At 35.1% G+C, this 16,342-nt stretch overlaps 2 protein-coding genes across 2 annotated transcripts in view; both read right to left on the bottom strand.

Annotated features, from left to right (window-relative positions):
• Positions 1–877, bottom strand: part of LOC109723562 (uncharacterized protein At1g04910-like) — a 14,527-nt gene extending 13,650 nt beyond the window's left edge. The window contains exons 1-2 of the mRNA XM_020251986.1: positions 668–877; positions 336–552 (exon numbers count right to left, since the gene is read on the bottom strand). Coding sequence (XP_020107575.1) covers positions 336–552; positions 668–675 — 225 coding nt within the window. The 5' untranslated portion in view covers positions 676–877. The remainder of the gene's footprint in view (positions 1–335; positions 553–667) is intronic.
• LOC109723585 (nudC domain-containing protein 2) lies at positions 2,963–8,670 on the bottom strand. The gene is made up of 5 exons (XM_020252018.1): positions 8,511–8,670; positions 8,207–8,355; positions 7,528–7,576; positions 5,603–5,745; positions 2,963–3,282 (listed from the first exon to the last, which is right to left on the bottom strand). Exons 1-5 carry the CDS (start codon positions 8,557–8,559, stop codon positions 3,196–3,198), a joined length of 477 nt encoding a protein of 158 aa, XP_020107607.1. The 5' UTR covers positions 8,560–8,670; the 3' UTR covers positions 2,963–3,195.

The following is a 16,342-nucleotide window of genomic DNA, read 5'->3' as shown; positions in this document are numbered from 1 at the left end:
TATATATATATATATATATATATATATATTACCAACTTCTTATTAATTGAGAACCTCATAACTTTTCGTTATTTTGATTCGAATTATATCTTTAAAATGAGTTGGAGATTCATTAAAATTACCAGCCATTAATATATAGTCAACTAAATCCGCCATTTTATCAGCTGAAAAAGCGTTCTTCAGCACGATCATCATTAAATTTAACAAAATCTCTAATTTGTTTCATAACGATAACCCAAATACAAGGAATCCAAAATTGAGGGTTATGTAATTCACAAAGTCCTATAGGGGAGGGAAGTCCCTGTGCATTATGTTAACCCAAAAGAGCACCTCACCTGTACTGAGTTCGATGGGCGATGAACACCAATGGAGGAGAAAATGGCGAGGATACAAATGACGAGGACGAGCAGAGCCATCGAGAGGCGCACGGGCAAACCCCTCATCGCTCCGGCGGCGGCGCCGCCGCCACCGAGCTGCTTCATCTGCCTCGCGCCGCCGCCGCCGCCGCCGCCGCCCCCACTGCCACTTCGCCGTCCCAAAACATCTCCTCCCCTGCAAAAACGGTGGAAATGGATCAAAAAAAAAGGGAAAAAATCGATGAAAAATGAGGTGCTACACATCAAATTTGGAACCGTGGACATAGAGTGGGAATTAGAGGAGTGTATACCTCCTCATTGGATTCGGATACGGCGGAGATGCGCGCGAGCTAGGGTTTGAGTAGGATCTTGGATCGGAAGGGAGACCTTTTTTTATAATTTTTATTTTATCTCTTCTCCTCTCTGTGTTTTGGTCTACGCTTTTGGTTTTGAATACGCAACGTAGCGAGCGAAGGACGGAGAGTGGCGCCGCAGGAGTCAACTACAGTACAGTGCGAAGGACATGAATTTTTTTTTAGATTTTTTTTCTAAGTAGCAACGAATTTGTAAGGACTACGGATAGTTTTGAATCAACTACTTAATTTTTTAAAATTTTAATTCTTCTATATAATTTTTCAATTTATTTAATTTGCACTAATAAATAATATTAAATTTTAAAGTTAAAGTGTTGTTACTGACACAAATCAAATGAATTGAATGACTGAATAAAAAAACTAAAATTTAAAAAAAATCAGATAGTTCAGCATCTTCTGTCAATTAAAGTATCAAGTTCTTCTAGTTTTCACTAGTATGCTTGCATTGATGCCAAAGTGCGAAATACTATAAAAGAGGTCGTCAATATTACATATGAGATTAAAATAGTTATAAATAAATACGAAAGGCGAAATCTATTGCAATAAAAAAAAAAAAGAGGTTGGGGGCTAATAAAATAAATGGTAAATAAAGGTTGGGGACGAATGATACAATTAATCCAACATTGGTAAGGTGGTGTTTGGTTGGTGACAAGTAAAGTTGTTCTACCTCAATAAACTTATGTATAATTTATAATTATGTAAATTATACATCGTTTGACAAAATTTTGTTGTGTTATACTGAAAGATTATGGCTAAGAGATTTAGCTTGTTGTAAATAAATAGATGTTAAGGTCACCTCATGCGCAGAAATTTGTGTTTCCATACCAGATTGCAGAGAATTTGATCTCAAACAATTTCTACGCAGAATCTCAGCACTTTTGTCTTCATGCATGTTTTCTACATCAGCAGTGCTACCTACACTATTATTTTAATAAAAAAATAGAAATAACAAAATCACATATTTAAAGGAAACATTCTTTTTCAACAAACCAGACCCCCAAGCAAAACCAATAAAGTCTGTAGGCATAGTTCCTTTTAAATATTAAGAAAAACAAATGAAAAATTGCTACACAAATTGTGCTTAAATTTTTGAAGTAAAAAGGGTGTTGTGTTTGGTTGGCCGTAAAATATATCAAAAATTATTTTTTGGCTTAAGAAATTATTTTTTTGTGTTTGTCTAACAATACAAAAGATTGTTTGAAAAATTATTTTGCAGATTAAAAAAAAATAAAGTATTTTCATTTTTCACTAATCTTCGACAAAAAATAAAAACTCAAGCTGGGTAAAAAATTTTCCACCCTTTTTTTTCATAGAACGAAACAATTGTGATTTTTTTTTTTTCTCAACCAAACAAATATTAATGAAAATTGATTGTTTTTCTTATAAACCAAATGCTACAAAACATAACACTCTTTTTCACCAAAAAGAAAAAACATTTTTTACCATTTTTTTTTTTTCTAAGGAAACCTATTTTTCACGATTTTAGATACAAGCAAACACCCCCTCAACATATGACCTCTGTATTGCTGGAGTTAAAAATTAGGGATAATTGCCTATATACTCCTCGTACGTTTGAAAATATCTGATTTATCCCTACCTTTTTTTTTTTTTTCTTTCTAACATACCCCTCATATGTTCTACCGTTATTGCAAAATACCTCCGCAGTTATCTTTTGTTAAGTTAACTTAGGTTAAACGTGAATTAAATATCTACCACAGTTAAAAAAATTAAAATATCAATTTTATCCTTAACTTAAGGACAAATAAAAAATGTTGGTGACGGTAGAAAGATATATTGAAAAACAACCAAAAATCAAAATACCTTTTGTGCCCCTGACTTTTAAGGGCAAATAAAAAAGTCAGTGATGATAAAAAAGTATATTTGAAAAGGCAAAATAATAATTTTACAGAGATAACAGAATTTATTAACAGATTTTAACTCTAGGGATATATTAAAAATAGATTGGATCGTAGTAAGAATATTTTCAATATTAGCCTTCTAACATGAGTAAATCGAAAAGTCAGAAAACTTTTCAAGAGTATATAAACCATTGCTCCTAAAAATTATTGCCTGCGCACAGTGCATGCCTACATCTGGGCACCACACCACACATCCATCAACTCTCTATCCCATTACATTTTTCCATCACTGCCATCAATTTAAGTGCAATTTATTTTTCTACTTTAAATGCACAGTTGAAGTGAAACTTTAAGATACATGAGAGTTGATGGATTAAGATGAAGTAGGCCCCAAAATTAAGATTAAGTAGGCCCAAAAAATTTCGAATTCCAAACTTCCAGCTAAAAAGTAGAGGCTACAAGTGAAACTCGACTAAATGTTCGAGGACTAATAGTCACAAATAACTTTTATGTACTCAAACATTGATGCTAAAATAACAATATTTTTACAATTTAGGGCTTATATTATGAGCAATATAGTGATTCCGACCAGCTATAACGTAATTTTTAGTCGAAGCGAATCCCTCCCATGAAGGTCCTGGGGTCGGGGCAGTTTCCGCTGAACTGTGCCTGGGAAAAGTCAAATCCTGGATTCTGCAAATGAGGGGGAAAAAAGAAGATGTATATAACCAAAATGCCGTAGAAGGAGAATTAAGTAAAGACAGAATAGATTGAAAGCAAACAGAACGTAACAACACATAATAGATGCAAAAGCTTAATATCAAATTTGAACTCAATTGTTTCAAAGAAGATGAGAAGATGTAAAGATGAAACATCAAAAAGGAAACACAAGAAAATAATCAATGTGCAGAAGCAGTAAGTTAGAAGAACTAGACTGAGGAGAAAACAATGAGACATACAGCAGTTTAGCTCTCTCTCTCTCTCTCTCTCTGTCACTTAAGCATCTCTCCCTAGAGGTCAAGAATTAGATAAATTACAAATATTGGGGCTTGGGAATAGTTCACCTACTTAATATTACAGGACATGGAATGTAGAACGAATCTGAGAGTCCCACGATGGCAATTCGGGCTTCAGATTTAATGTGAAAATAGGATAACTCTCACAAGCCAACCAATCAGCGAGTAGTAGAGACCAAGTTTCAGCCGAAACCAACTTGTTTTGGCCGAAATTGAACACTTATGGACCAAACTTCAGCCTAAATTCTCTAGGTCCGGTTGAAACTAATATAGTCTCCGCCAAAATTCACAAGTTCCAGCCAATATCCGTCCATAAATATCTCCTTAAACATTCTAATGTTTCTTTGACTTCCATATCATTTAAGTAAATGAAAAATAAGAAACTCAAAGAACTTAATAAAAAGAGTCCTAATATTAGTTTTTAAGGGACAAAAAGCTGAAACTCTAGTGTCTCTTAGAAAACTTGAGTTTTTCATTCTATCTCAAAATAATGTCTTCTAGAATACTAGCAATATTTGCTATTAAAAGTTACAATTGGTATAGACATAACATACTCATCAAGTTTTCAGGAGACCCTAGTAGCCCAATCACCAAAGACCTACAGAGAACAACCTTGAATACTAAATTTTCCACCAAGGCCAACAAATCTACGAATTAAATTGGCAGAAAATCTTATTTATATATTTAAATACACCAAATTTTTTTGTGCTTTTCCAATTAATTCTGATAATCTTTTCATAACTTTTTAAAATTCTTTTGGGCCAAAATTGTCAAAACTGCCAAAAATGAAACTCATAGACACAGGCCGAAATCGTAACAAAAACTTAGATTCCTGGCAGGTACATTAATGTTCAACAGCAACAGTTGAATTAAGAAAATCAAATGGACATAATAAAGGTTCCAAATCAATGAAGAATCATCCTGAAGGATGATGCACAATAATCAGGGACATACCACGAGTAGCACCTGCACCTTCATATCAGTATCAAGATAGCGAACAACGAAAGACAAGGAAAATGGAATAGATTTGCTAAAAACAACGGTTACTTTCTTGAATTGATTAGTCAAAGTTTAGCTATTGAATTACTCAATCACCCTACTAACGCCCATCGTTTCAGCTAAAGTGCCATCTGTTGGCGACCCTGACACACATGCTTGATAATGTATCCTTCACTAAGAACATTCCTAAAAGGGAACTTACAGCATAATAAAAGATAGAATATAGACAAAGGGACAATGTCGGTTCCCCTAAAAACTTGTCCAAACTAGTCACCCCATAAAAGTGTGAATATATGTATTTTGAGCAGGGACCTTAGCTTCACCACATCTATACAAGTGTAATTAGCCATTAGCCCATTATTAGCTTTTAGTTATTTCTCCGACAAACCAAGTTATATGGTCCAGGATATACAAAATAGAATGGCCATTGAATAGAAGAGGTGATTCAACAACTGCCGGAGTTAAATTAATTTGAAAATGAGATCATATTCAGTCAGTCATCAACCAAATAAGCATATCAATTAAAAGACGGATGTGTAGGCCACAAGGAAATTGGCACATCCTTACAATCATCTTGGCAGCCTGAAAGCAACTGTGATTTTGGTAATAAGTTTATATCCAAAAGAAAATAAGAGAAGCCTAGCCATGAAACATATGATTGACGAGGCTGTATTGGCAGTACCTTCCTGGAATAATCTAGGCTCATGCATGAAAAAACCTTTTGAAATTCTTATAGAACTAGAGAAATTATAGAACTAGAAAACATCTGCTACTCTGAATGTGAGAATGATTATTTAGATAATCTATCTAAATAGTGCCATAATTGGTGCTAATTGATGGCTTAATGCCAAGAACTCCGCAAGACAATCAAGATATAGAAGACGAAAGGTGAAAGGAGTACGAGACTATTATCATGCAGGACATAATTAAGACAAAATCAACACCATGAAACACAAAAAAAAAAAAAAAAAAAAAAATCATAGAGAAGTGGTTGGTACCTCTTCTTGGAACCTTTGCAGCATAAGACGCTTTTGTTCAAGATCTGCAGAGTAAGGATCTAAGACACCCTGGCCAAGTATTGGAGATGGCCAAGTGTGCCCCTTGTCTCTTTTCTGCAGCGTGATATGCATTACTCCATCCTCTGGTAGGTTCATATAGCAAGATTAGTCGTTGCCAACAAGAAAGTCCATGACAATGGGCAATTAAAAGTCAAATTATCTAAGTACTTGATGCGATAGAACTGCGAAAGTGCACAGAGAAAATATACAGATTGAGAATTTGAATTATTTCATTGTACATTTATTCCATTCCATAGGAGTGCACAAAATGATATCTGCAAAGCTTTTGAACACAGTTACAATGGGTCTCATCTATTTAGAAAGATTTAAGCATCAGATACTCTAGAGCACATAAAAGCTGCACATTAAAGTTGATGTTGATTTCATTGGCATAAATAAACGACCATAGTATTTTCAGCAGTAACTTTGGACAAAATTTATCAACAACTTTGAACACCAACATATCAGAGTTCATCATCGTCACAACATGTTCACTGAATGTGTCCGAACCTTCAACAATAGCTTTTCCAAACGAGAGAGGTTATCATTATTGCTAATCTACAAATTGTCATACTGTGAATTTCAGTAAGTGAAATACTTTTGGCTTCAACAAGCAGCGTCTCATACGAAGGGTGTTCGAGCTTCCTTTCAAAAGTAGGGAAAGTACCATGAATAGAGGTTGCCAGAACAAATATAAACAAAGCCTAATATTTTTCCATAGAGAACAACCAAGAGGAAATAAATTGCAATAATGTCTGAATTTCAATACACTCCCTCTTAAAACTATAAAAGAGCTGGCCAAGTGCTTTGTTATAGGCAACCTTCTATCTAGGTATCAATGCTCTTGCATCAAATGTTGAACTATGATCAGGCAGCAACAAACGCATCAAATGCTGAACTATGATCATGTAGCAACAGACAACCTTGATACAAGATACCATCCTGGCTCTCTAATCATGATCAGTATTGTGGAAATTTTTTAGCATATAAACAATAGTGTTGCATCTACGAGGTAAATAATGATAGGTGTTAGTATTTATATTCTATTTATAGAGTTGGTATTCCACTAGTCTTACTAATTACAGTAGCAATATAGATCTAAAACCAGTTGCACGAAAAGAAAGCAAAACCAGTAAACACATATAAGGTTTTCATATTCATGCTACCTTCCTAAAACTCAAGGATTTCAAACTCCCTTAGCTCCTCCAGATGCATTATGAAATCAAAAAAATCATCTTTGTGGACACTCTAGACAGCATAGAACTCAACCTATTAGTATCTACAAGATCAAGCTAGTATTGTCTTCAATGACTATGTAAGCTAAAAAATGCTGTAAATGAACTAGTGAGAATTTCGATGCAGCATCCAGATCAGTGCCTAGCTGCCTGAGATAACCCCAATAGGTTTCTTCGATAAATCAACTATTTGTGATTGCGCAATAGTGAGAACTAAATTATGAAATCAATTAACCAGATGCCAATGAAGAGACACGATAAAGTGTACAAGTGTTTATCGCGATGTGTTGATTAAGCCCCAATAAACTCAAACACTTGCGCCAATAAATGAAAAATAGCTAACCTTTAAAATGATAGTATAAAAGGAATTCCAACAAAGATAAGTGTACATAGCAAAATTTAAAGGCCAAATTCAATTTTTTTATCAATTATTGACTATAATATATTGGCTCTCGGTTCCATAAAATTTGAAGTCCTTCCCTATTGACTCATCACCATAAAAAATAACCTAATTTTCTGAAAAAAGCACAAACAATATAAAGCAAAGTTATGTTCAGTTTCACCAATCAGTAAGACAAGAAATAAACTTTGAACCCTAAATTATTGCTTCGGTGTCAGAGGATGCATTACCAAGAGTCCAGAATGAGGAATCCGTCTTGACGGGGTGCACAAGCTCATGCTGGAAATCAAATCACAAAAGCAGAAAAATAACAACACCATCAACGGTTCCTCCACAAAAAGAAACAAAACAAAACAAAACAAAACAAATAGGACATTTATAAATGGCCACCTCAAAACTTCTTTTTTGATTGACACCCCTCATCCTTTGATTTTTTTTTTTTAATTTTTTTTATTTTTTGAATGACCTTAGTCAAAATAAATTGGAAATTTTTTTGCTAAATCCAACACTGGTTCCATCGTAACATTTTAGCCTATAAACTGCTACAATTACCAACTTACAGCCAATAGAGCTATCAAATTTATCAAAATTCTCAATTTTAACTAACTAGCAAAACTCGATAAAGACAATTATGAGTTGAGAAGATTCCAATACATTTTTACCAATGAATTCGACAGAAACAAGAGACGGTAATTGGGATCACAAACACTAAGGGGGCATTTGGATTGATGAAGTTGAGATTCGGCTGCAAATCAAGTAGGAACTCATGAGCTTAACTTCTCAAGAAAAAATTTTCTTCGAAATGGCACAAACTCAATCTTTCAACAAATTAACTCTCAATTTAACTAACTATAACAACCCAAACATGAAAAAGAAAATTAGAAGTTGAAGGTGATCGGGATCACGAACGTTGAGATAAGGAGGGTTGCCCCTGATGCCGACTTCGATGTGCTTGGACTGGATCTTGCAGTAGAAGAGCTTGGTGGAGACGTTTGGGGGGAGATCGATGTAGACGTTCACCTCCTCCAGGGTCTGATCCCATTCGAACACCTTTTGCCCTAGAAATTTCGATCGATTGCAACAGATATTTTAGGGAATAGGGATCCGCGAGAGAGAGAGAGAGAGAGAGAGAGAGAGAGAGAGAGAGCGCGAACTGGAAAGAGAGAAAGAAAGAAACCCTAGAAATTTGGGGAGGGAGGGGAGCTTTTATTACCGTTGTGGACGTAGCTGTGGCGCTTGTCCGGCGCCAGCTTCTCCGCCATCGCTAAGCTTCTTTCTTTCTTTTCTTTCTTCCTTGCTTCTCTTCCAGTAGTTTCTCTATGTTTTCTTTCCTTTTTGGGGGCGACTGCTTATATTTTCCTGCAATATTTTCAACTTTTTTATTTGAGTTAATCTCATGCAGATACCTATATTTAAATATAGTAAATTATAAAGTTCAACTTTTATATATATATTATTTCTTCAAAATTCTAATATTTTTAAATATGTTCTTCTGATTTTTTTATCGTTAAAGCACTGTCTATTTTATAAGTAAAATGATATTTTTAGCATCACAAATATGTCACTCTAAAAATTCCAACTGTTAATTAAACAGGGTTGAAAAAGTCAAATCACCTTATTAACTAACCAGTATTTAACTTAAGGTTAACTAAAATTTTCTAACGGATTCTAACAGTAGAGATATATTTGAAAACATCCGAATTTTTGTTGGTACAATATATAAAAATTGAATTTTGTAGGAATATATTTGTGATTCACTATATTTACAGGGATCTGTATGCAATTAATTCTTTTTATTTATCCTATTCTAATATTAAAAATATTCTTATCAAGGTTCTAAACTTTTTCATATTTAACTCTATATTTAAATTGTGTTAATAAACGATGAGAAACTGTTGCCTTTTCATATGTACCTTTCTATTATCACTAACATTTTCTTATTTATAAGTTAGGGATAAAAAAAGTATTTAGATTTTTTGCCTTTTCAAATATATTCTTCTGCAGTAACCAAATTTTCTTATTTGCTCTTAAGTTAGAGAAAAATAGGTATTTATTTCTACTTTTAACTATGGTAAAAATTTAATTCAAATTTAACCGAGATGACTTAACGGGCACTAATAGTAGGGATATTTTTGAATAACGGAGAGATATACAAAGGGGTATATTTGAAACAAAAAAAATATATGAATAAATAAAATATTTCAGAAGTTTTGACGGGGTATATAAACAATTATCCCTTTCTTTTTAGTTTTGAGAAAAAAAAAGAGAGAGAGAAGGTAGGTGCCTAAACTTTTTATTTAAGTAATAATAATTTTTAAATTTTATCAAATAATTTAATAGATTTTTTTTAAAGTAAACTCATTAATTACATAATATTCATAATTGAATATTATGCATGTAATCGTATAAGACTTCAAAATATAAAATAATTTATTTTCTATCTACCAATTTTGATAATTAAACATGACGATCAAGAAATATGTTGAATCAAACTAATTTTTATTACTTTTTTATATGTTAGAACAAAAAAATAAAATTTTTTTGTTGTGAAACTTAAAAAAACTATGTACAATACATACAACTAAAATGATAATATAATTAATTCCTTTAGTTGAATAGAGAGGTTTATGAAATTATTTGATAAAATATAAAAGTCTAATTGTCAAAATTAAAAGTTTAGGTACTTATTTTATAAGTTTGCTTTTATACTTGAATGTTGTATCTTGAAATTTATTAAAACAAATTTGTTATATAAATGCAATTATGAACTTGGGCAGAGAGGAAGCTAGAACTTGGATTCGAGGGGGAAGAATGCGTAATATATTTATCTTAAAAAAAATTATAAAGCAAACTATAACAAAAGTTTGAAACATTTTAAGAAAAATTTTATTTTAGTCCCCATAATTTATAATATTTTAATTTTTCTATATCATGAATAGATGCCTTTACGTAATTTTTGAAAAGTTGACGGGGACATGGCTACTTAGGCCCCTCCATAGCTAAGTCATAGCTTGAAAGTTGTGAAAACTCTCTCTTGGTTGTTACTATGCTTTAATAGGCTCACCAAATTCATACGGTTATTATAATTAGGGATGTCAACGGGTCGGATTCGGGGCGGGTTTTTAAAAATCCGAACGTGAACCTAACTACCAAATCTGAAACCCGAACCGAAACCCGAACCCGAACCGGATGGATTTTAAAAATCCACATCCAAACCCGAACCCGAGCAAAAACCCGAAACCCGAACCTGACCAAAAACCCGAAAACCCGAACCCGATTCTAAACCCGAAAATCCGAACCCGAAAATAATATTTACCAATTTCGAAACATATTATACAAAAAAACTAAAATTTCAAACTATATATTCAAATACTAAACATTCATGCCATTCAAAATACATATTCAAATACAATATTAAACATTTATGCCATATAATAGCGATAGCAAAATATGAAAAATACAAACTCAAATACTTAAAAACAACAATACAATTTTCATATGTTTAATATAAATGCACAACTTCTAAATAGAACACAACATAATATGATATTAAGATTTAAAACAATCTTCCACTATGACATTAACCAAGTCCATGCATCTAGATATTATCATCTCAATATTTCAAGTCACTCAACAAATTGTAGTAGAAAATTGCAAGCTGCTAAGAACAAACAACGGCTACAAAAACGATCAGCTGATACACAATAACATCTTGAGGTAGTTCAAATAGTCCACATGCTAGATTTAAATTCACAATTCTGAAACAACTGATCCCGCAATGAAACACTAAGGATGGCGTCTAAATCATCATCGATCATCATACACAGCTGAAGTACTCCACTCATGAGTTATACTAAGACCAAGAGTTGTGACATTCGATAGATACTATGCGAACAATCCTCACATTTTGCTCAAAAAATCCATTAGAAAAAAAGAAAAAAAAAAAAAGATGAAGATCAATGGAAGACGAAGAACGAACCTGCTGAAAGCCGCTGCCGGGCGTGTGCGAATGGCGACGTTGGAAAAGCGCTGCGTGCGCCGCTGCCAGGGGGGCGCTGCTGCCAGGAGGGTTCTTTGCCTCTTCGGGTGTAGTCGCCGGCGCAAGAGAGATGCCAGGGGGGGCGTCGCTGCCAGGGGGGTTCTTCGCCTCTTCAGGTGTAGTCGCCGGCGCAAGAGAGAAAGCAAGAGTCTTTTGGAAAAAGGAAAGGAATTAGGGTTAGAAAGAGGTGAAATACTAAAGTTAAATGTTGATGGAATATTAGCCGTTAGATTTTGATCCAACGGTTGAAATTTTTAAATATAGGTGGGCCTATTTATAAAAAAGTTGGGCTTCATTTTTAAGTTGGGCTAAAAATTTTAAAAATAATAATCTATATTATCTATATTATTTATTTATATACAAATATAATTATATATTTATATATATAAATATAATTATATATTTATATATATAAATATAATATATATAAAAATTATATTAATATATATGTATTTTGGTTTAGATTATAAAAGTGTAGGTTTTTTTTTTTTTGGCCTTTAGATTTAAATTTAAAGGCTTGAATTTTTTTTTTTATATATTATATCATATTAAATTTGTTCAGGTTCGGGCTTGGGTTCGGATTCGGGTTCGGGTTCGGATTCGGGTCGGGTTCGGGTCGAGTACAGTCAATATCCATATCCAAATCCATATCCGTCGGGTTTTTATTTTTGATATCCATATCCATTTACATAGGATAAAATCCGCTCCGTTCGGATTTGGATTCGGATAAAATTCGGGTATCCATATAAATTTACATCCCTAATTGTAATATTGTTATGTCAATATTTTACTATAAATAAGTAAGTTGCTTTCGATTTTGCCTTGCAATTATAGGAGAAACTTTGTGCATGCCGATGGTTTGTTACGTGCCTAGTTGAGTTTCTACGTCGGGCTGTGACTGTTGCAGCTCTAATTTGAGAGGTGATTGACGCATACTTTTGACGACAAAGTATGCAAAAAAGAGTATGTGACACCTCAAAGAAGAGTTGTCCTAATAGGCAACTTCGGCGAAAGAATAGAAACATGCTGAAGTGTGAAGGCTTCAATGAGCAGCAACTGTTAATAAAACCTATGTGACATCCAAAGTACAATTAGGGGCAGGTCAAAAGCTTGTTATCTAGAGGAAGTATTGGGAATAGATAAGTTCAGGCAAACCGGGGTAATGCTAAGCACACTTCGGAGTGTGTACCCATCTCAAAATACTAATTCGCTACTACGATGCATTCACGGGTCCTCGATCTTCACCCAGACCTAAGAAGAGTGTAAACAGGTCATACATAAGATTACGGCATGATCTTGACCAAAGATCTGTAAAAACTCAAAATTTGGAGTTCCTAGAGGTTAAGGTTCTACAAGTTACTGTTGAGGTTCCAGAACCAGCTCCAAGTTTCGGAAGCTATCGCCAGGTTCTAGAAAGCTAATGCCGGTCTTGCACATTATTGCATTGGCTAGTTCCGGAACCAGGAACCCAGGCTGCACATCTACAAACTCATCGAGATAATGGGAATGCTCTAAAGCAAGATAAAAGAAGAACAAGAAAACAAGAGCCCTTAATGAAATCCAAGGACGGAAAGTCCAAACCAAAATCAATGTGTTTCTATAAAATTGACCAAGAAAATTTCAATTGATCTCTTAAAAGCTAATAGAAGGCCAAAATATCCTCAAACAAGCATGAATGATCGACCGTTTGTAAACTTACACAAAAATAGCTTTGAAAATTTTAGAATTTCAAGCACCTTCTTCGAAATCAAGAAAACATCTTTAAAGCTTAGTTAAAGCTCAAGATTAAGGAAATACCTAAGAAACAACAAGAATCTTCTAGAAACTAAAAAATCAAACAACTCACCTAGAACTTGAAAATTTTTCTCAACAATGTAGCTCAAAGAGATTGAGAACAAAGCACCCAAACTCCTAAAATCAATCTTTTGGTGGAGGAGCACAAGAAAGAAAAGATAGGGCTCACTATTATAAAATTTTCAACCCTTGCTTCACACAAGTACATCAAAAGATTTAGCCCACTCTTACTCAATAAAGCATGAAGTTTAAGCTATCATGCAAATGGAAGTTTTTTAAACAAATTAAAGAAAAATCAAACCCATTTTGATGATATTTGCCATCTTAGCTTATTAAAATCCTCTTGAAAATATTTTTTGAGCTCTCAAAGCTCTTAAACAAGCCTAAAAGTGAAGTTCTAACCATGTTAGAATATTCAAAACTCGCATTTAAAAATAACCCTAAATTTTAACTTTGAATTTCTAACTCACCTCTACTTCTCCCAACTAGGGAAATGAAGCTTGAGAAGCTTGCCTTCTCCCTCCTAAAGCTCCTTCCAAATGCTCTTGCCCTCCTCCAAACTTGTTGCAGATGGAGCTTAAAGGGTCAAAATAGAGAGAGCTAGAGTTTCTTTTCTCTTTTAGAAAGAGAAAGTAGAGAGAAAGGAAAATAAAGAGATTAGGATGTAACTGTGAAAGGGTACATACAAGAGTACTATATTTATACTTAAACCCTCCAACTTGTCAAGTTTTATTTGAAATTGCTGCTGCCTCAGCGCCAGGTTTCAAGCGTCTACCAATCTTTTGGGCGCCCAAAAGTCTCAAGCAGCTCCGCTCCAAGGCTCTTGGGTTGAATATCCGAAAATTGACTCAAGTGCCCACCCAATCATTCGATAGTTATTTCAGACGCTCATAGGGCAAACTAAAGGGCTGAATATTTGACGTTCCAAGCGACCCCTCTTCTCGGGTAGAGCATCCGGTAGTGAAACCAGTCACCCGCTAGACAATCCGAAAGATTTCAAATGCTAGAACGAAAATCCGAACTCCTAAATATTTAGCAATCCGTGTACCCTTACTCTCGAGTAAAGTCCGTTTAAATTGATGACTGGACAATTCGAAAGTTTTTAGGCGCTCAAAAATATTTTTTGGGCACCCGAAAATATTTTTTAGGCATACGAAAGGTCTAGAAAATTGATTTCCACTCATTCAAAAGCCCTAATTCGATCCGATTTGGCCCTAACTCTTATCTAGCTAAGCCTAACTTTTCATGTACCATTTCTAATCATGTTTAGCATGGCTTTAATTCTCACTTTGCCAATTTGGTCAAAGTTTGGTGCACTACACTAAATTCAATATATTATATTTAGCTTTAGTTAATGTCGTTTTAAACGGTTTGATGTTCAACTATAATGGTAGGTATCTATATCCATTGACATCCTTAGGAATGAAAATAGGGTAGAATAGGGGGTGGGAGGGTTCCCCACCTCAAAACCCTATTTTCGTAGCAGGTCATAGTAGATTTAGGGCGGATTAGTTTTTATTTTATTTTTTGTCTCCACTTATCATTTCATTTGTAGCGAGTCAGGACGGGGGCTGGTGTTTGACGAATTTTTTGCGGATTTGGATAAAATGAAGGAAGGGTCCGTCTTCTCCCGTTTCATTTTTTTATCAGATCAAGGCGGATTCGGAGTTGATTATTTTTTCCCTTAATTTTTTATCCCACTTACCGTCCTATTCGGAACTGATAAGAGTAGGATGTCTAGAACTTAGCAAAATTGCCATGTAGCCTAAGTCCGTGGCCCAACTTCACTAGCTGAGCAGGCTGTCAAGGAGGCCCAAAATCAGCAGCGATTGTGGGAGTCAAAGAGTCATATAATTAACTGCTAGACAAAATGGCTCCAAAACCGCAGGTGAAAACCCAAAGGTTATGGACAACCCTTGGGATCACTTTGCATTCATTCATGAGGCATTCATAAGGGCTCTTTACTATATAATAGTGTGTGAGTTAATGTATACTTAGTGGTGAGTGTGAGCTAGATTCAATATATTTTAGGCCCATAAATTATGGAGATGGCTATGGCCAAACACAAGAGAAGTTGTGTGTTGTAATCCTATTCACAAGAGAAGTTGTGTATTGTAATCCTTTTTTTTTAAGTAGTGGAGTACTTAATTTTTTAGAAACCTCTGCCTCTATCTCTTCTCTCATTTTTACATACTTAGTTGCAAGACGTGGAGGTCCAAGCTAACAATAGAGAGCTAGGCTTATTCATCTTCAAGTAGAAAGGTGGGCGCCGCATGAGCTTTGCGAGCAAAAATGCTTAGTCCGTGACAGTTAGTATCAGACCTGGTTCGAGGAGGATGAACCATGTTGTCATCAGATGCTGCAATCATTGACATTACAGCTGAACCTCCGAGGCAGTCCAAGGTAGCAAGAGTAAGGAGCCGCGGACCTATGCGAGGGAGTTCGCTTCGCTTAAGGACCACATGGGCTCCTTGGAAGATACTGTTGCGAGAATATAAGAGCATCGCTCTCTCTTATCCTAGCATGTGGTAGTGATGGAGAAAGAGCAACGGGCAATGGAGGATAGCTTTGCCGCTGCCATAGCGACTTTCCGTCAATAGATCGAGCATCTTCATAGTGACTTCGCCCGACGAGAGGACGAGCAAAGAGTGCTGGTTGAGAACTTTGTTGCTCGGAACAACAAAGTTGAGGACCTCAAGTTGCGGGTGACAATCCTTGAAAGTGCGGTGGCGCGTGATCCTGAACCACAAAAGGAGTGTGCTTCAAAGGTACATGTCCCTAAACCTCAACACTTCAAAGAAATGCGCGATGAGAAGGAGGTCGAAACTTCTTGTGGCAGATGGAGCGCTACATCAAGGCGCTATGGCTATATGATAAGCAGGAGAAGGTCCAGATCGTATCCATATACCTCATCAATGACACTATGCTGTAGTGGCATCGGCAATCGGTAGAGGCCAAGGAGGGCCAATGACAACTGAAAACGTGGGAGGACTTTGTGCGTGAGTTTAAGGTGTAGTTCTACCCTGAGCACGTCGAATATTTTGCGCTGAGGCAACATCAATGGCTCAAATATTTGGGAACACTAAAGGAGTATGTCCAGGAATACTCCAAGCTAATGTTGACGATCACCGACATGGCCGATGAGGAACAGTTATTTTTCTTCCTCGATGGACTTTAACCACAGGCGAACAAAGAGCTTGTGGGGCCAAGTA

This window comes from Ananas comosus, linkage group 17, assembly GCF_001540865.1.
Source record: "Ananas comosus cultivar F153 linkage group 17, ASM154086v1, whole genome shotgun sequence".
NCBI classification, from domain to species: domain Eukaryota; kingdom Viridiplantae; phylum Streptophyta; class Magnoliopsida; order Poales; family Bromeliaceae; genus Ananas; species Ananas comosus.
The sequence above is the reverse complement of the archived record's forward strand: the minus strand, read 5'-3'. Positions and strand labels throughout refer to the sequence as shown.